Consider the following 19,179-nt stretch of genomic DNA (forward strand, 5'->3'; position numbering starts at 1 on the left):
TGACTTCCGCAGGGAAGGTGTCACAGCACCAGTCCGGGTGATTTGGGGTGTGTTTATTAAGGGCGGGCACAGTGAAACAAGGACGGGTTTAGGGTAGAAGAAGCAAGAGGACAGAGCATAGGCTGGGCTGCTTTTGTTGCAGAGCGATTTGATCTGATCACCGGGGAGGAGTAGGGAGGGGCCGTAGGAGGAGCTCGCGAGGCCAAGGTGTAAGGTAAGTGGAGGCAGTCTGGCTTCCTCGCCCGGGTGTCTGGGTAATTAAGAGGGGCAGCGTTCCCGTAACCTTGGAGGAGCCTGATAACCAGTGTTCTCATAGCCTTGAGACTGGGTCGGATAAACTAACTGTTCCCATAACATGAAGTGAGCTCGCATCCGCAGAGCTACGGTAGTCTGTTATGTAAGGGTCTGGCTGTTTTCCTGCTTTGTTCCCCTCTAGCACTTAAACAGGTAGGGGCTTTTCACTAGGGAGGCGCGCAGCTTGTGGCTTGCGCGGTCGCCCACTCGCCGATTAAAGAAACGTCAGGGATCCCTACGCATTTTCCTCCTCTCCCGGAGGCAAGAGTGGGGCTGCCAGGCCTTGATGGGTTGCAACACACGAAGGAAGCAGCCTGGGGCGCGATCTGCTGAGATAAAGAGAGGGCTGGCTCACCGCTCTCTGGCTCCTGGGCGGGCTCTCTCCCGCTCTTGGGCTCTTCCTCAAGGATGCCTGCGCTTCCCAACCAGCAGTATGGGAAGGAGCTCTGGGCACAGCCTAGGGGCGGGCTGGCCTGGCAGGAGGAGGTGGCAGGTTTATTCTTCAGGTGTCCTAGAGGGAACAGGCTCTGAGGCAGATGCCTGCCATTCCTCCAAAGTTGGGTAGCTTTTGTATCTTATGCTGCTTTAGTTTGTAAACTAACCCTACAGAAATAAGATCATTAAAACAGGGACAAGCTAAGAGAACCCAGGTGTTAGAGCTTAGCCTTAATTGACAGGTTTCAGTGTTTAAAGCGGTGACTTTATAGGCTTAAGTGACTGCTTTTGAATAAAGATGCCTTTCCTTTATCACCAAACCTTTGCCTCTGGAATTTTGCCCAGAGGGTGGCAGCGGGACCCCAGCTGCTGCTCGGTAACCCTCGGGCTCTCTCAAAGTGTTACAGGGAAGAAACGAGCCTAGGTGGGCTGCTTTGGCTCACTGAGAAGTCAGGGAGAAGGGGGCCTTGGAGACGGGTTCAGGGGATGAGCCCAGGATGAGCTGCTCCTGCCCACTGCTCCCCCAGCTGCAAGTCTCGTGGGGACCCTTAGAGTTTACAAGAAAGAAAAGAACAAGTTCATGCTGGAGAAAAAGCGAGGGCGTGCTACAGGGAGAGCCCAGTCTGGGTCCTTCGTCTTGAGGCTTTTATCCCTCTTCTGAGGGTGGGCAGCCTAGGGGAGGAGGTCCCAGGGGAGGGTCTTAACTGTATATTCATTCGTTTTCCAGGTGTGTCCTTTGGCATGTTGATTCCTCACAATGGGTGTCTAGAGGGGTCAGGGTTATTCTCTGGTCAGCGCGATCCGTCTTTAAAGAGTGTCATTGAAAGGAAACTGGACCAGCACGGTCTGCCCAGCACAGTCTGGAATGTGTAAATCCTTTGCTCCTGGGTGTCCTTGGTTCAGGAAGATGAGACCGGTGATCCACTAGCTGATTGCAAACTGCGCAAATTGCTTGGCCTTGTGTAGTTATTTTGTCTGCTTCCCTCATTCCTTTTGCCAAGGAATTTCCCTAGCTTCTTACTATCCTGCCTCAGTATCAGCTACATTCTTTACATCATTTTTCTGCAGCTCTCCATTTATCGGGTCAATAAGAGGCAGGCATTTAAATGACTGGCAGCGTTGTGCCAACACGCAGGGGCTTGCACACACGCGTGCTGCTGCTGTTTTCATTCCCACAGGTGTCCCCTCGGGGGGCCTCCGATGTTTCCTCTACACCTGTAGCCAGCAGGGTCTCCAGGGTCTGTGCCCACCTGAGCAGCACTGTGCACGCGTTTAATATGCTAACGTCGCCTGGTGCCCCTCCGAACGTCTGCGCCTGTTCACCACCTGCAGTTTCCCTTTTCCTGTTTCACTCTTTAGTCCAGTAAGAATCTCTCCTTTCTTGTATGCGTTAGAACCGCAGCACCGCTGCTGACGGAATAGTCCACCCTTTCCTCCTGATTGGCAAAGCTATACCTCTGCTGTGCAAATATGTGCTTTCGAGTTTTAAACACCGTATTTTGCCGTGTACCGTGCGCGCGCACTGTTTTTTGCGCATTATACACGGGGTCATTATATCTGTGGCGCGTAATCATTATCCCCATGTATAGAGCACACCCTTAGTGTCCCCCCCAAAAGGCGGGCAAAAACCATGCGCATTATCCGTGGCAAAATATGGTAGCTGTTTCCTCTGTTTACAAAGTAGTGCTTGCTCATGACAAGCTGCAACCCCCAGAAAAGCACAAAAATGTGTATCTGATAATTGACTGAATCCTTATGTCAAACCTGTGGGGTTAGTTTTCATTCCCAGAAACCTCTCGATTCTTCTGGTCAACAATGGCTGATTCTAGGCCTGGGGCTAGGAAGAGGAGGACCCTCTGACGGCTGGCTGTAGCAGAAAATAAGCAAATTCTCAAAGAATGAGGGGGGCGTGGTACCTGAAAAAGAGAAGTGGCTTGAAGGGACTCCCACTGGCCAAATATAGGACAATTTGGGTATGCAAAAGATAACTTTTTTTTTCAAAAAATGAATGAGCGTACAGGATCATAAGTCAGTGAGTAGAAAACCTATTAATCAATACTGACCAAAAAATTAAATAGGAGAGGAAAATTCTTCACAGAGAAAGTGCCAACGAATACATTTTGAAGGAATGATGAAATGAGAAAAGCACCCGTTTGCACCGAGAGGTCAGCGATGCAGGCCGAAGTCTTCGTTGAATGAATGCCAGGTGCCTGGATGAAAGGTCGTTGGAGAACAGCGTACGTAGGGACACAGTCTCAAAGTGTCACTCCACGGGTTACTTATTAACCAGGTGAGGAAAAGTGGAGACATCTGGCGGAAACCACCTGACCGCACGGTCAGACTTCCCTCCGACCGTGGGACAGAGTGACATCGCGCTGCCTCCTGATATGATCACTGAAACCACGACATCATCTAGGTCGCGTGTCATCCTGCCCCTAAGCGCCCAGGCTGAATGTGAGGGCGAGGAAACCAGCCAACCCAAACAGTGGGATGGCAGAAAGGTAGCCTGGGTTCTTCAAAACTGTCATGTTATGGGAAACCAAAAAGATACACTGTAACACGTCACAAAGGCTGGCCCCTGCTCCAGACTCAGGAAGGATAAGGGGGCTGTGGCAGCTAAATGCACGGCGTGGTTTCCTGATTCGATCCTGGGTTTTCCAAAAGAGCTCTGAAGGGCATTTCTGGGACACTGGGCACACAGATCAGGTAAGAGCAATGCACTGATGCCAAATTTCCAGAGCATGGCCATTTTATTTTAGTAACATGAAAGAAGATCCTTGTTTTTAGGAGGTGGATACTGATGTACTTAGGAGGGAGGTCTGGAGGTCTCATCTGTAGCGAATGAATGGTCCGGGCTGGGGGAACGGAGGGGGATGACACACGCACAGAGAGAGAGAGAGGAAAGTTATCTGGGGAATCTAGGCATATGGGTGTCACTTCACTATATACCCAACTGGTTTGTTTGACATCTTTGAAAATAAAAAAAAAAACTGCAAGGAAAATAAATGTCTCCGTGAGCCACACAGACATGTGCCAAGCAGATCCTCCGGCCAGGAAGCCTGACGCCCCATGAGCAGAAAGTGGGGTCCACGGACGCCTTCAGCTGCCCTCCTCCCCAGGGGCTGCCTGACTGTTCAGCTGCCCCGCCCAAGGTCATGCCCTTGCTAGGGTGGCTCCTGATGGCGGCAGGAGTATGTGGTTGGACCCTTCCTGTCCAGTGGGACAACTCTGGGCGGCTGTCTAATCACCGCAGCTTGCCCGTGTCTTTTGCCAAGGCCGAGAGCGTGCTTTGTGACTCAGCTTCTCCCTCTGCCCAGCGCTGCCGCTCCCTCCCTTCCCGCCTCTGCGCGGGTGTGATCCCTAGTAAGCATTCCACCCTGAGCCCCATGTCCCCGCCGCTTTCTGGGGAACTGGGCTGTGATGGCCTCCTAGCAGAGCGCCCTGTCTGCCACCCCTAAATAACACTGCTCCTCACACACTCAATCTGTTACCCTGCTTTAACCTCACCATCTGACGCCCTATATACCTACTTGATTGTTTCGTGTTACGGCCTCCCGTCCTAAAAGCAGGGATTTGGTCTGTTTTGCGGATCCCGCACCTGGCCCCCAGGTGCTCTGTATTTGCTGCGCGCCTTGGAAGCCCCGCTAGCAGTAGAGGAAACTGAGGCACGGAGTAAGAAGCTTGCCCACGACCACGCGGTTGACGAGCAGCCGAGCCTCGCGCGTGCCTTGCTCCAGGGTGCCCGGCTTCCCGCCCCGCGCCGGGGAGGGCATCCTCCGAGCAGGTTCCCGGGAGTCAATCTCGCGCCCCGCCGCCGCAGAGTGGCGCGCCCCGTGGTCCGACTCAGCTCAGGGGGCGGGGCTGGCCGCTGCGGCCAATCGCAGGACGCAAAGGGGCTCGGAGCGCAAGGGCCGTCTCCGGTTGGTCGACCACCGCAACACGTTAGTGTGGGGGCGGGGCCACGGCTGGTTGGATCGCGCGGGTCTCGGGGGGCGCCGAACAGAGGGCGCGGGTCGGTGTGCGCAGGTGAGGCGGCCGCGTGTGCGGGGTGGGGCGCGCTCAGGTGTGGCTGGGGTCGCGCGCAGGTGAGGTAGGGGGGCAGGTGCGCGGGCGAGGAGGGGCTGCGTGCGCACAGGTGAGAATGGGCGGGGTGTTCTGGAGCCGCGCGCAGGTGGGGAGGGGGTCGTGCGTGTTGTGAGGGGCGGCCACTTGGCCCAGGCCGAGACGGCCCTTCGGGGGGACGCTGTGTGCCCGGGTGTTCGGGAGCTCTCCCCGGGGAGTCGGGGCGGAGCCTGGTGCCCAATGCTACCCCGGGTGCCCCACGGGAGCGGATGCACCTTCCTTTTTGAGCAAATAACGGAGCAGAGCAAGCAGGACGGAGACGCCCAGCCGCTCCACCGGGGCGGGGGTTGACCGGGGCGGGGGGGGGGGTGTCAGTGGAGCCCCGGAAACTGCGCACACCGGCCGCTCTCCTTTTCCAGCCATCCCTGCTTCCCTCCCTTAGTGACTTATCGCCTCTTTCCTGGGCACTGGGTAGTTTTACTGAAAAGGCTTATACTGGTAGGAACTGCTCGGGGAGATTACTGACACAAGCGAAAACAGGGGAGGCGAAAGCTGGAAGGGAGGAACGATACTGTCCAAAGCACCGTGTGCCTGGCCGCCTGTCACTTCCTGTGCGTTTCCTGTGAGCAAGGCACGGTTCTTACTCAGTGCACCCTACGTATCTAGCGTCACCCCGCTTTCCCGAATCGGGAAGTGACCTGGAGAGTCACACACTTAGAGGGCGGCAGGGCGGAGGCTCAGACCCACACCCCGGCGACATTGCTCTGGTTTGGGGGAACAGCTCCCCCATGCCGGGCCTGCCTTTGGGGCCTGGGAGTGGGGGCAGAACACGGTCCCTGGCACCCTCAGCCCCGTCCCCCACGTTGACGGCCGGTGTTGACCGCAGAGCAAGGACTCCTTCTGCGCCGACTGTCTGGCTTGTGTTGCCTGAAAGTCTGTGTTTTCAGCTGCGACTTTCTGCCCAGAGCGGAGGAAGGAGCTGGGTGGTCTGTGGCCTCAGGTGCACCTGGTCTTAGAGCAAGGCGCCCTTCTCGTGCCCACGGGAGCTCTTCCTACAGCCTCGAGGTCAAGGAGCAGGAGCCGGGCCCCACAGCACACCACGTCGGGTACCCCGATTTAAGACAGGGGACCCAGGGGCTGCACGGTGGAGAGAAAGGGACGTGCTTGTTGTGAGCACGTTTGGGCGAATCCCTTTTTAATAGGGTTCTGAAGGGTCCTGTTCATCCTGTCAAACGTGTGGGAGGCTGGGCAGAGGGAGCTGAGAAGCTTGGGGGGCCGCAGAAGCCAGGGCAGGTCTGGGGCGGGGTGGAGCCTCCCACCTGTGGGACACTGGTCCACCAGCATGGTGTGCGAGTGGCACTCGGAAACATCCGAGCGCAATCGGACTGCTTCTAACACGGTGCCCCTCCGTGTTAGACAAACTAGGACAAATTTAAAAAGTGGCCGGCTTGATCGTGGGTGTGCACCGTGGGACACTGCATCCCCAGACAGGACAAAGCGAAGGTGCCAAAGACTTTGGAAGACAGGAAGGACCTGTGGGTGTGTGCGCTGTGTAGTAACTCCGGCAGTCACCTGGGTGAGGACACGCCCAAGTCAGTGACTCCTGGGCATGGGCTGGAGGCAGGACTAGGCGAGGGATTTGGACATTCGACTTTTGAACTTGGGTTATCAGATTTTTGAGCTTCCCCAAAGCAGAGTCCTGTAGCTGCTGTCAAAGCCAGGGCACACGCCTGTCCCCGGAGGCCTCCCGCAGGGCCCCATCCGGAACATCGGCCCGGCAAGGTGAGCCAGGTGGAGCTCCCAGGTGCCAGGAGCTTGAGGAGCTGCCCACCTGTGGGTGGCCCCGAGTCTGGCACCAGAGGCTTGTGCCTCAGTGACGTGAGTAGAGGCTGGGACTGCAGGGTGGGGCGGGGGCAGGTGGGGGTGCAGGGAAGCGTCAGGTAAACCCCAAGGATCACCTCCACAGTCACTGTCCGCTGGGGACAGATGACCTCCCCGATCCCAGTTAGAGCCACAGGTGTTCCCGGAACTGGGTGTCTCACGGCTCCCAGAGCTGGTCAGGAACTCCTTTTGTTGTTAAATTGTTTTATTAGACAAGTACATTTCTACCAGAAAAATTAGGAGAAGAGGGAAAAAAATCCCAGTTTTTCCAGTTTAAGCTGTCGGTGCTTAGCTTTTGAAACAGTCTTTTTGATTGACTGTCTCGCAACGCGTCCTGTGCCGTGACACGCCGGGGACTGTACCTGCCTGTCCAGCTCATTCTCTCGGGAAGTCAGTGACTGTCCCCGTGGAGGGCGTGCCGGCGCTCCACGGTCCCGCTGCCGGTGTCTGTGAGTCAGGACAGCCGCCTCCAGTGGGGGTTCCCACGTCTGTGCGCTTACTCAGCCGCCTGCACGTGGCTCCGGAGAGCATGCTGCAGGGAGATGCTGGTCCGCTTGGCCTCCCGGAGCGCAGCTGCCCGCCCCCTCGCTGACCCTGAGTGTTGTCATTTGTGCCCGTCTGAAGGCCAGTTCGGGGCATGTCTGCGTTTTTCAGTCTCTACCCGCCTTCACCGAAGGTTCCGGAACAGGCCCCTGCCGCTCTGGCGTTATTCCGACACAGTGTGGTTCTCCGTGTGTGTCGGGGTAGTGCCCGGCGCTCAGAGCCACCTCGGGGGTCTCCACACTCGTGTTCTGAAGTTCACCCATGGCCTCCCACATGTGGCGGAGCGAGGGGACGTCCCGAGGGCCCGGCCCTGGCCCTCTGGGTCTGTCAGCAGGGACAAGAGCGGAGCAAGGGGACGTCCCGAGGGCCCGGCCCTGTCCCCCCAGGTCTGCCAGCAGGGACAACTCGCTCCGCCGTCCTGCCGCACCCCGTCCGTCCGCGACGTGGGCCTGATCGTGCCGGCTCCCCAAGGCCCCTGTGGGAGCTCGGCGAGGCAACTGGTGGCCAGACCTCGCAGGTGCTCAGAACTGAGGTCTAGCAAGTGCAAAGAGCTACCCGAGGTCACACAACTTGAACTCTCAGTGGGGACATGGTGGCACTAGGAGCTGGTCCTGCTGAGAACTGGCGACCTTGATGGTGACCATTGGGCCGCTTGGGCATTCACAGTGCCAGCCCCCGGCGCTTCCCTGCCATGGCCCTGGCTCCAGCGTGTCCCTGAATTACAAAGTCCTTGAGATGCCAGAAAGCTGCCACAGTGCCTAAGCCATCGGTCTCCGCTGTCCCAGCTTCTCGGTGGTGACAGGGGCACATGGCGTGCTGGGACCGCACAGCAAGGTCACAGGGGTGGGGTTTGGGGAGAGACAGTGACCCGGGGTTCCGCCTACATTAGGGCTGAGCTCGGGAAGTCTGGGGCTTCCCGGGCTCTCTGGTGGCTAACTGACAGCCTGAGGGTGGTGATCAGGCCCCGGAAGGGGGAGGCTGGGTCAGGGAAGCGGCCGTTATCCCATTATCCCGGCTGCCCGGCTTCGATCCAGGGCTCTCCCTGGTAGCTGCAGCCCCAGGTCGGTCAGGATGGGTGTGTCTGAAATGGATGCTTCTCATCAGGCACAGTCACGACACCCAAAAACCTAACCCCAGCCACTTCCGCTGTGTCATCCCCAAGCCCTCAGGGACTGCGTCCCTCTGGCTGTTGCCATGGAACCCAGGTACCTGTTTGGGGAGCTGGTCGGGTACCAGGCAGCTTACTGGTTCCCTGTTTCCCAGGGGCGGGACGCTAACCCTCCTCCACCCAGCTTTCATAGCAACCACAGATCCTCGTGTGCATGGGTGTGCATGTCCCCCACACCCACGAGGGTCACCGGTTCACGAGTGTGCAGAGAGCCAGGCTCCGAGCCCACGTGGCGCCCTGCCGCTCTGTGCTGTGGCACCTCCCCGGCCCCTCGCACGTGCCGGGGGGAGCGAGCACACTCTGGGGGCCTGATGCGGGCCCACGGCACAGCGAGCTTCTGGAGCGTTTCAGGTGTGCGTGCATGCGCGCTCGCAGCTGCCAGGGTAGATGTACAAAGAGAACGCCTTTCGGTCTAGAGCTGCTCTCCGGGGCCGCACCACGCTGTGTCGAGGCCTCACGTCCGTGGACCTCCACCCAGGCCCTCCTCGTTACAAAGTGGCCACTATTGTCTGGACACCGCGTGGGCCCAGCAGAGAGGCTGGGTGATCAGATCGCCTCCCGCGGGTGACGCCCCTCCGGGGGCCTCTTGCATCTTCCAGCTCCTGAGCCCCTCACTTGGCTCCGGCAGTGCGCCGTGAATAAGTCTCACCCGGGCTCTTACCTGCCTTGGGTCCTGCAGCGCCAGGTCCCTGAGTGTCCTCGCATCTTTGTGTCCCTGCAGGACTCCATTCGGTGGGTCACGAAGAACAAAGCAGGCTTTTTGGAGTTCTGAGAGTCTAGCGATTTGGGGGGACCCTCCATTCTGCTGTGGGCCTGCCTGACCAGACGCTGGAGGCGGGCCCTGGTTCGTGGGCCCGGAGCGACCTTCCGGCTGTGAGGACGTCAGGACAGCAGGTACCTCCCCCTCCGCGTCCGTCCTGTGTGTGAGCCTCAGGGGCCTCCCTGTCCCTCCGTGGTGGCCATGCGTAGGCAGGGATGTTACACGTCGTAACGTCGTGTGATGCTGTTCCGCGCTGTGCCAGAGAGGCGACTCCAGCTGATGAGCTCTGCACCAGGTTCCGGGAGACCCGGCACGATGCTCTCTTCCCCGCCGGACTCTGCTGTCCAGGACGAGGTCGGGTGGGGACCGGCCCCACGGGGCCCGCGATCCTGGTGTCTGTCCCCCACGGGACAGTCTGAGCCCAGCGTCTGTCTCTCCTTCCTGCAGGGCCTCATGGCTGCAAAACTCCAGCCCAGCGCTCCCAAATCCAGGAATCTGGGCGGCACCGCCCTCGATGGGGACGGCCCCCGGGGACAGTGGGGCCGCGCCTGGTAAGGCTCCCGCCCGTCTCCTGGCTGGGGGACGAGGCGGGTCTTAGTGACAGGGCGCTGGCCTTTGGGGGTGGGGGGGTGGTTTATGGCCCTGGGACAGACACTTTGTCCGGAGTCGCAGAAGGTAAGCGGCTTCCCATTGTATACAATAAGGCATTAGAGAAGAAACAGAAAACCCATTCTCAGGCCCGCTGGTGTCCCCGCTCTGACGCTGCTGTCGTGGTTGTTTTGGGGGACAGGAACGGGGGTGGGTGCGCGTCCCCCACGGCCCGTTCAGACGCTGGGCCGGGGGCTGTCACCGGGTGCCCTGGGGGGTGGCGGGAGGGCCCCCAGGGTGAGGGCAGAGCGGTGAGGGGGAGCCGGGGGGCCCGCCGCCCACCGTGCCTGTCCGCGCCCCGCAGGGAGGTGGACTGGTTCTCCCTGGCGAGCGTGCTGTTCCTGCTGCTGTTCGCCCCTTTCATCGTGTACTTCTTCGTCATGGCGTGCGACCAGTATGGCTGCTCGCTCACGGCCCCGCTGTGGGACCTCGCCGCCGGCCGCGTGCGGCTGTCCGACATCTGGGCCAGGACGCCGTCCCTGACGAAGGAGGCGGCCCAGATCTACGCCCTGTGGGTCTCGTTCCAGGTGAGCCCCCCTCCCCCCTGCTGTGAGGTCAGGGTGCACAGGGTGCCGGGTGGCCCCTCTGCCGGGACGGTCGAGGCCACTTCTCCTGGTGCAGATTGGCCTTCTCGTTCCGGGGACCCGGCAGGACACCCCCTGCGGGCAGGAGTGCACGGTCCCCCGGTCAGACAGCAGGTGTCCGGCACACCGCGGTGTGAGCCCCCTGTGGTGCAGCAGCAGCCAGCTGTGCACTGGGGAGCCAGACCCCGCGGGCTCACAGGAGGGCCCGGGAGACCCCGTATGTGACAGGGATCTGACCTTACGGTGGCCGGTGAGAAGGGGCAGCCACCCCCAGAGGGACACTTGGCTGCAAAGCCACGGCCCGTGTTCCCACTGGGGTCGGCCCTGGCCAAGGACGTCCTCAGCCGTGCCGGGACCCCCCGGCCTCCCAGGCCAGCAGGTGGTCCCCAGGAAGACGCCGTTTGCCCAGTGCATCTAGGTGGGCGTTGTTTCTCTCCGGGACCCGGATGTTTCCAGGGAGCCACTGAGAGCGAGTGGCCTTGGGGCTGTCCTGCCCGGGAGGACAGCAAAAGCCGGCGGGAGCAGCTGCCTCTCCCCAAGGTCCCCCCTGTGGGTTTACGTCCCCACGCACGCCAGTCCCTGTGGGCAGCACGAAGCGATGCGGGCAGCCTGAGTCAGTGGCCTGGACGTCGGACAACCTAGTGTCCGTCCGGGGCCGAGCAGACAAACACGTGTGGCCTGTCCACGCGGTAGGGTGTCACTTAGCCACACGCATACGGCAAGTCCAGGGCCGGCGAATCCGTGAGACGGAAAGCAGAGTCCAGCTCGTCGGGCGCTGGGAGGAGGGGCGGGGAGCGCTGAGGGGTGGTGAGGGGTGGTTCTGGAATCGGAGAGGGCTGATGGCCGCACAGCCCTGTGGGTGCGCTGGCACCGCTGACCTGTGCTCCTCGAAAAGGCGCCTTTCATGGCCTGGGGCCGCTATCTTGATTTTCTCTGGTGTCTCCCAACGTGAGAGGGACAGACACTGGCTGTTCTGCTGAGGGGGCCGAGCGAGCCCACGGGGGCAGGGCATGGGGGCTGCTAAGGCAGTAACGACCTCTGCTGCTGGGACACGCGGCCAGAGCTCCCAGAGCTGTAGACCCTTCTGGAACGAATGACTGCCCTGAGTCTGGCTTCTCGCATGTGCACGGCACCTTCCCGTCCGCCCCCGGGCCGGGCCCCTCCCGGGGACCTCAGCCTGAAACCTCCGTTCCAGGTGCTCCTGTACGTGGCGCTCCCTGACGTCTGCCACAAGTTTGTGCCTGGCTACGTGGGAGGCGTCCAGGAGGGCGCCGTGACTCCTGCAGGTAACCGCCGGGCGCAGCCCACGCGTGTCCCTGCCCCTGTCCTCGTGTGGGGCCCCCTCCCCGGCGAAGTCTTCTCCCTGACAAAGCGAACGTGCCGGGGGTGCCCTCCACACCTGGACTCGGGACAGCTGAGGGCAGCCGGGACTGACGTGAGGTGAAGGTCACGGTCTTCAGTGCCCCACGGCCGGCTGCTGTCGGGACGGAGCCCCTCCTGCCAAGAACACCGTGTGCCCGCCCGCCCGCCTGCCTGCGGCGCCGCAGGGCTGGCGCTGAGCCCTGACTGCCGCGGTGGGGAGTTCGGGCGGCTTACTGGCAGGGCGCCAGGCCGGCGCTGTATCAGCGGCCTTATCTTCAAAGCAGAGCCCAGAAACGGCTCCTCCTCTGACCCTTGTTACCTGTGAGCCGTCAGAGCTCCGCGCTTCCCTAGCCGTGTTTTTCTGTCGTGTTGGGCAAAGCGCCCTTCTCAACACCTGCTGGAGCTGGCTTCGCACGCAGACGGGCCTCCGGGCCATGCGCACGTGCCGCACAAGCCCTGGCCGTCGGCCCACAACCGCCAGAGCACCTGCGCGCTTAGTCGAGCCTGCCCCTGCTCCCCTGTGCTCTCACCTGCCGCCCACCCTGACTGCTGTCAGCTGCCGGCCTCGCGGCCACACAGCCACGCAGGGCGCTCGGAGCCAGAGGCCTCCCCGGGGCCCTGCCCTCTCCCCAGACCCGCAGGCAGGAGCAGTCGGCCCCGAGCGGCAGCGTGAGGGGCGCCCCGGCAGCGACCTGGGCCCGGAGGGGCCGCAGCAGCAGGGGGCAGCCTGGGCACCCTAGACCGTCGCGGGCAGGAACAGGCTCTCATTCCACGCTTCGGTCTTCCCCGCACAGGGGTCATCAACAAGTACCAGGTCAACGGCCTGCAGGCGTGGCTCATCACGCACCTGCTCTGGTTCGCCAACTCCCACCTCCTCGGCTGGTTCTCTCCCACCGTCATCTTCGACAACTGGATCCCGCTGCTGTGGTGCGCCAACATCCTGGGCTACGCCGTGTCCACCTTCGCCATGGTCAAGGGCTACCTCTTCCCCACCAGCGCCCGAGACCGGTACGCCTTGCGCAGCCAGTCACGCCGGAGGGAGTGTCTGTGACCTCGGGCGGGAGCTGGTGCAGCCCTGCGGGAAGGGGGAGCTTCGTGCAGCTCGTTGCAGCCTTTCCGCATGTCCGGTGGCTTCTCCTGCCTGCGGAAGGCCGTGGTGACGGTGGCCAGGTCTGCCTTCGGTGGCTGCGTCATGGGGGCGGGGAGGTGCGAAAGGTGACTTCTGTCCAAGGGGCAAAGAGAGCATATTGCCTCTGTCTCTGGGGTGTCCGCGTGGCCCACGACAGTTTTAGTGAGGGGACCTGTTATTTCTGTGGCTTTAACGTAGCAGCTTCCCAGGAGAGTGCTTCTGTCCTCGGGGAAGCCTTGGGTTAGACGGTTGTCATCCACCAATCCATCTATCTCTTCATCCACCCACCATCCATTCATCCATCCATCCATTTCTCCATCTACTCATCCACCCCCCTACCCATCCACCATCCATCCTCTATCCATCTGTTCGTCCCTTTATCCACCACCCATCCGCCCCCCCTTCACCCTTCCCCCCTCCCCCACTCACCACCAACAGGTGTTGCCGGCTCCTCCTGCAGACAGGTGTAGGCAGTGGGGCTTTAGGCATGAATTAGACTCTCGTTCTTGGGGTGCTGTCATTTTGCCCAGGGGCCCAAATAAACCAAAGTGTGTTTCCTTTCCCTGGGACACCCAGGCTCCCGGGAAGTGTCCCAGCGCCAGCACCGAGCACCGTCCGCGGCCGTCAGACTTGGGGCTGGGCGGCGAGGGCTTTGTCGTCGCGCCACCCGTTGTAGAGGTTGCGGGTTTTGCAGCTTTCTGCTTGTCTTGAGGGACACGGATGAGGTTGTTTTTCTAACCGACACAAATCTCTGTGCATCCGCAGTGGGGTCTGCCTCATAGGGGCCTTCACCGGGGTGGCCCGGGCTGGTCTCCGGTCAGCCCGGGAGAGGGCTGTGGGGTCAGGGGACCAGGGCAGCCCATGGTGAACAGGCTCGTCCCGCGAGAGACGCAGGCCTGGAGCCAGGCGCCCGGCTCTGAGCGTGGCACCGTCTTTCCTCCCCGTCTTCGCATAACCCATGCCGCTCGCTCCTGGGAGGCCTGAGTGTGCCCGTGAGCGCACTGCCGACCCGCGAGTGGCTGAGTGGCTGAGTGGCTGCAGAAGCTTGCCCCGGTCCATCTGAGCCAGGCGTGCCCTGCCCTGCGCCGTGCCTCACGGGGGCCGGTGGGAGGGGGCGAGTGGCCTGGGTGCCGGGCCTGGAAGCACTAAGCCCAGGGACCACACCCCCCCTCTTCCCCGGACCCCGGTGTGCAGCCCTGAGGCCTCCTTCCAGGGGCGGCCGTGCTGAGCGGCGCTGGACGCAGGAGGTGGGCAGGGCGCTGGGTGGTGGTGCGTGCTTTCCACAGCCCCCGCCAGCCCCTGCCCGGGTCACCTGGCGCCTTCGGCCCTGTGGGTGGGCTTCTTGACAAATCACGTCTTTTCTTTGTTGTTGTTGTTTTTTCCAGCAAATTCACAGGCAACTTCTTTTACAACTACATGATGGGCATCGAGTTTAACCCCCGAATTGGGAAGTGGTTTGACTTCAAGCTTTTCTTCAACGGACGCCCCGGGATCGTCGCCTGGACCCTCATCAACCTGTCCTTTGCCGCCAAGCAGCGGGAGCTCTACGGCCACGTGACCAACTCCATGATCCTGGTCAACGTGCTGCAGGTGGGCTGCGCGTGGCCGTGGGCGGGGCCGGGGGCTCTGACGCCCGCTGCGCGCTGGGGAAACGGGAGAGCCTGGGGTGGGGGGTTGCAAGGCCTTAATCCGCCACTTTTAGAAGGGGGACAGCCCCTTCCCGTGTTGTCTCCGGGGCGCAGGCTGGTGAGCCCGTAGTGGGAGAATTCTGTCACCGCATGCCGGGTGCCACACAGGCCGTGGGGACTCTCCCAGCCTGTCACTGGCTCCGGCATGTCAGTGACGCTGGCATCGGAGTTCTGACTTCTCAGGACGCGAGTGGTCCAGGCCACGGGTCACACTCTGTGGCCTCCGGAGTGGTTTCCCACGAGGTGCCCCCACGTGGTCCCCGTGGGTCTCCGGTGTCCCCTTCAAGGTGGGGAATGGAGGAGGGTGGCCTACCTTTGTCCCATCTGTAATGGACATCATTCTCCTTGCCTTGGTGCCACCTCCCAGGACATGGTGGGGTACCGTCTGCCGTCACCATTTTTGGGGCCTGCTTGTCCTCAGACCACAGACTCCAGGACGAGGACTCCCTGCCCACCCCTCACCCCCAAGTCCCGGCCAGGGTGGGAAGTGCAGGATCAGCCCTGAGCAGGCCCAGTGCCAGCCCCGCCCCCACGGAGGCCCTGCCCCCACAGAGGCCCCGCCCCCACAGAGGCCCCGCCCCATGGGTGGTCCATAGCTGCCCTTGCTTTGCAGGCCATATACGTGCTGGACTTTTTCTGGAACGAGACCTGGTACCTGAAAACCATCGACATCTGCCACGACCACTTCGGGTGGTACCTGGGCTGGGGCGACTGCGTGTGGCTGCCGTACCTGTACACGCTGCAGGTGAGGAGCGGGGTGCGGCCGCCCAGGGCCCCCCAGAAGGCAGACACGCCGAGCACTGGCGGAGCTTTGCTGCGGCGTGTGTCCGTGGTTGGGGGGGGGCCCCCTGTTCCCAGGAAGAGGGGAGGTGAGTGTGGGACTCGGCTCGGGCCGCCGTGGCAAAGCCCCACACACACTCCTGTCCCCGCCCCGGAGGCGGGAGTCCGAGACCAGGTGTCACAGGGCCGGTGCCTCCTGAGGCCTCTCTCCGGGGTGTGCAGACGGCCGTCCCCTCCCTGCGTCCCATGCGGCCATTCTTCTGTGCGTGTCTGCGTCCTGGTCTCCTGATCTGATGGGGACACAGGTCCTGTGGGACAAGGACCCACTGCAGTGACTTCCTTCTGCCCTGGTCACCTGTGCAACAGCCCTTTCTCTGCGTCTGGTCACCTTCTGAGGTGCGGGGCGTCAGGACGCCCACACTTGGATTTGGGGGCACAGCTTGGCCACGCGTGAAGAAGGAGGTGCTCAGTAGCCTTTGGGTGAAAGGAGTGGCTTGGGCGAACCGAGTGGGCGGAGGGGCGTTTTATGTTCTCATTCACTCAAATCTTAACGCCTAACAGCCCAGAGGGCACCTTTCCTACGCTTTTTGTTCCGTGACTAGTTCCTCAGGGTCTGGGAGGCCCCGGGCCCGTGCTGGGCGCAGGAGTGCAGGGGGCAGCCCCTGTGTCTCCCCGCTGCTGGGAAAGGCAGCCTGGTGCGGGAGGGGTGCTGCCCGGCAGGGGGAGCTCCCCATTAGCATGGGGGTCGGCCTGTGCATCCAGAGGCAGCTGCTGAAAAGCAGAGTGAAGGAGGCTCAGCTGAGAACATTCCAGAAGAGGGAGGGGCATGTGCAGAGTCCTAATGGCACAAGCTCAGATCAGGGAGGGGGCCATGGAGGCCCCCAGCGGTTCCGTGCGGCCGGGACGGCGGACGTGAGGGCGGCGGGAAGAACTGCCAGGCTGCAGAGGCGAGTGGGGCTGGCACCGGCGAGCAGGAGTTGATGCAGGGGGCGGAGGAGGGGTGTGCGGCGGTTGAGAGGGTGCTGGCCCAGCCGTGGGAACAGAGCAGGCACGGTCCCCAGGAGACGGCAGGAGTGTCATGTGGGCCGTGGGAACGCTGGCCTGGGGAACCAGAGGCCACCTGGGATGGCACCTCAGCAGGGCCACCAGCCAGGGGACGGGCTGAGCCTGCACCCGGCTGGACATTGAGGGTGGACGCCGCCTCGGTGGGGGTTGGGGCTGGGAAGCTGTGCGGTGCGGTGACCTGCAGGTGGACCCCGGCTCCTCCTCTCTGCCCCTGCCCCTGCCCTGCCCTGCGCACAGCTGCCCTGAGGCTCGTGAGGCCATCGGGGGACACGGGAGCAGCTCGGCGTCGGCCTCCCACACCCCTCCCGGCTCTCAGCCGTGTGGGGATTGGCTCCTGGGTAAGGGGGCAGCTCGGAAGGCCTGGCCGCCTGCCGCCTGCTGGTGTCCTCAGTGAGTAAGTGAGGAGGCCCAGGGACAGGCAACATACTTGTTCTCACGCAGCTGTTTGGTTAGAGCAAGGGGGCGGGATGGGGGGCCTGCCTTCGCAGGCTGGGCAAGCCCGGAGAGAGCCCGTGGGGGGGCCTGGGAGGCGGTGCAAACACGGGCCGGGCCAGCGTCCGGCGTCCACGGCCCAGCCTGCGGTGCTGACCGAGGCTGACGTCAGCCACTGACCGCTGTCAGCCTCCCGGGGCAGCAAGGGGGCGGGGGGCCGGGCGTCCTGGATTCTGGTCCCTGTGCTGTGCCCCCCAGGTGGGTCCTGTGTGCTCGTTTCCCAGCCCGGCTGCTGGCAGGCTCACTGGCCCCCGATCCCGTGGACTGCGTTTTCCAGGCGTGCGAACCGTCAGAATAGAGTTGCTGTGTATTCACATGCACAGGAGAGGGTGTACAGCGTGTGTGTGTGTGTGTGTGTGTGCAGCTGTGATCCTGGCACGTCCAGGATCTCCCAGCAGCCAGCGTCCAGGGCGGAGGGGGGGAGGCGGCGGTCCGGGGAAGAGCTGATGCCGCAGCTGGTCCCAAGGCCAAGGCCGTCTGCTGGGAACCCTTCCCGGGTGGCCGGTCTGTTCCTCTGAAGCCTGCAGCTGCGGGGGTGAGGCCCCCGCACAGCGGAGGGCGACCTGCTTCGGTCCAGGTCCCCTGACTGCAAACGTCAGCGACGTGGGCCAGCACCTTCGTGACGCGACTGGTGTTCGACCGAGTCCCTGGGCACCTCGGCCTAGCCGAGGACACGTGAAACTCACCATCACAGGATTGTGTTCAAGTGGTATTTCTGTACCACCTGTCGTGTATTTCCAGTGTACATAGCATGTGTGTGTGGTACACATGTATGCACTGGCACGTGCACAGGTGGGGAGCCAGGGCCAGCCCGGGCCCAGGCCGCGCTGATGCCCCCCTGTCGCCGGCAGGGCCTGTACCTGGTGTACCACCCCGTGCAGCTGTCCGGGCCCCACGCCGCGGGCATCCTGCTGCTGGGCCTGCTGGGCTACTACGTCTTCCGGATGGCCAACCACCAGAAGGACCTGTTCCGGCGCACGGACGGCCGCTGCCTCATCTGGGGCGCGAAGCCCAAGGTCATCGAGTGCATGTACACGTCGGCCGACGGGCGGAGGCACCACAGCAAGCTGCTGGTGTCGGGCTTCTGGGGCCTGGCCCGCCACCTCAACTACACGGGCGACCTCCTGGGCAGCCTGGCCTACTGCCTGGCCTGCGGCGGCGGCCACCTGCTGCCCTACTTCTACGTCATCTACATGACCATCCTGCTGACCCACCGCTGCCTGCGGGACGAGCACCGCTGCGCCAGCAAGTACGGCGGCGACTGGGCGCGCTACACCGCCGCCGTGCCGTACCGCCTGCTGCCTGGAATCTTCTAGACGGCCGCCGCCCAGGGAGAGCCCTGCCCCCGCGCCCGGGGCTGTAGGAGCGTTCGGAGCCGGTCTGTGGGGGCTGACGTCCCGGCTCCCCCCTCCGGAAGCCCTCGTCTCCTCCTCTGCAAACTGGAAAGCGCCCGGCACTGGGCGGGCGTCTTGTGACTGTCCGTGCGTGTCCCTTCCCCGAGTCCCGAGGGGACCGCAGGGGTCACCGCAGCGGCCTCCTCACCAGCAGACGTGACCCGTGTTCTCTGTTCGGTGTTCCGAGCGCAGGAGGACGACTGTGCCCCTCCCGCCGGCCCGTCGAGGGCAGTGTCTCTCCCTTCGGGGACGCCAGGCGGGATGGCTTCCAGCCCCTGGGTCAGGAGAAGCGGGACAGGAGGCATGTGCCGGGTCCCGGCCTCCAGCCCACAGCCGCCCGCCCTTACCACCTGCTCTTGACCATGGGCTGCTCCGTCGGCGTCTGTCCGCACCGCACACACACGACGCTGAACTTGTCGGCAGAGAGGGCTGCTTCTCCTTCTGGGCCCGGGACGCCCTTTTGTTTCCTGTGGCTCATGGGTGCCGGGGCTGGGGTGACGCCAGCCAGGACACTGCACCGGGCCGGCCAAACTCCCCACGCCGGCCGAGGTCCCTGAGCCGACCCCCTCTGGCATCCGGCCACCCGGCCGCCCGTCTTAGAGGGCGTTTTCTGCCCGGCCCAGTCACTGCGCACAAACCAGCCCACCATTCGGGGGCCCCCCAGTGCCTTCTCCAATGAGGCCTGTGCCCCGGCCTTGGGAAGGGGCCCCCTTTCCAGTGCTCCCTTAACCTTGGCCGCTCCCTCCGTTCTCGGGGATTCTTGAAACTCTGTTGACATCACTGCCCTAGCAGACAACAGTTCTTTATATTAAACTTCCCAGTCCAGACTCCTGCGTGGTTTCTGTCTCTGCCTGGGCTCCATTCCCGGTACGTAGAGGTGATGCCCAGGAACGC

General features: G+C 62.5%; 1 protein-coding gene across 4 annotated transcripts; it reads left to right on the forward strand.

Annotated features, from left to right (window-relative positions):
* Nucleotides 1-65: 65 nt before the first annotated feature.
* Nucleotides 66-19,112, forward strand: DHCR7 (7-dehydrocholesterol reductase). Of its 4 annotated transcripts, none has more exons than XM_045854945.1 (9): nt 66-214; nt 9,105-9,277; nt 9,591-9,694; nt 10,096-10,318; nt 11,571-11,661; nt 12,532-12,745; nt 14,252-14,456; nt 15,168-15,299; nt 17,743-19,112. In XM_045854945.1, exons 3-9 carry the CDS (start codon nt 9,597-9,599, stop codon nt 18,205-18,207), a joined length of 1,428 nt encoding a protein of 475 aa, XP_045710901.1. In that variant the 5' UTR covers nt 66-214; nt 9,105-9,277; nt 9,591-9,596; the 3' UTR covers nt 18,208-19,112. The 4 variants fall into 4 exon arrangements, with proteins under 4 accessions (XP_045710901.1, XP_045710902.1, XP_045710903.1 ...); XM_045854946.1 differs by lacking the exon at nt 66-214 and adding an exon at nt 4,674-4,755; XM_045854947.1 differs by lacking the exon at nt 66-214 and adding an exon at nt 6,467-6,573.
* The last annotated feature ends 67 nt before the right edge of the window (nt 19,113-19,179 follow it).

This window comes from Phyllostomus hastatus, unplaced genomic scaffold (assembly GCF_019186645.2).
Source record: "Phyllostomus hastatus isolate PE091 unplaced genomic scaffold, TTU_PhHast_1.1 phas_scaffold_11, whole genome shotgun sequence".
NCBI lineage: Eukaryota > Metazoa > Chordata > Mammalia > Chiroptera > Phyllostomidae > Phyllostomus > Phyllostomus hastatus.

Coding starts and splice junctions, on each gene's coding strand:
- DHCR7 (XM_045854945.1), top strand. CDS start 9,597: ATGGCTGCAAAACTCCAGCCCAGCGCTCCCAAATCCAGGAATCTGGGC. Junction 10,319..11,570: donor CCCTGTGGGTCTCGTTCCAG/GTGAGCCCCCCT, acceptor CCTCCGTTCCAG/GTGCTCCTGTACGTGGCGCT. Junction 14,457..15,167: donor TCCTGGTCAACGTGCTGCAG/GTGGGCTGCGCG, acceptor CTTGCTTTGCAG/GCCATATACGTGCTGGACTT.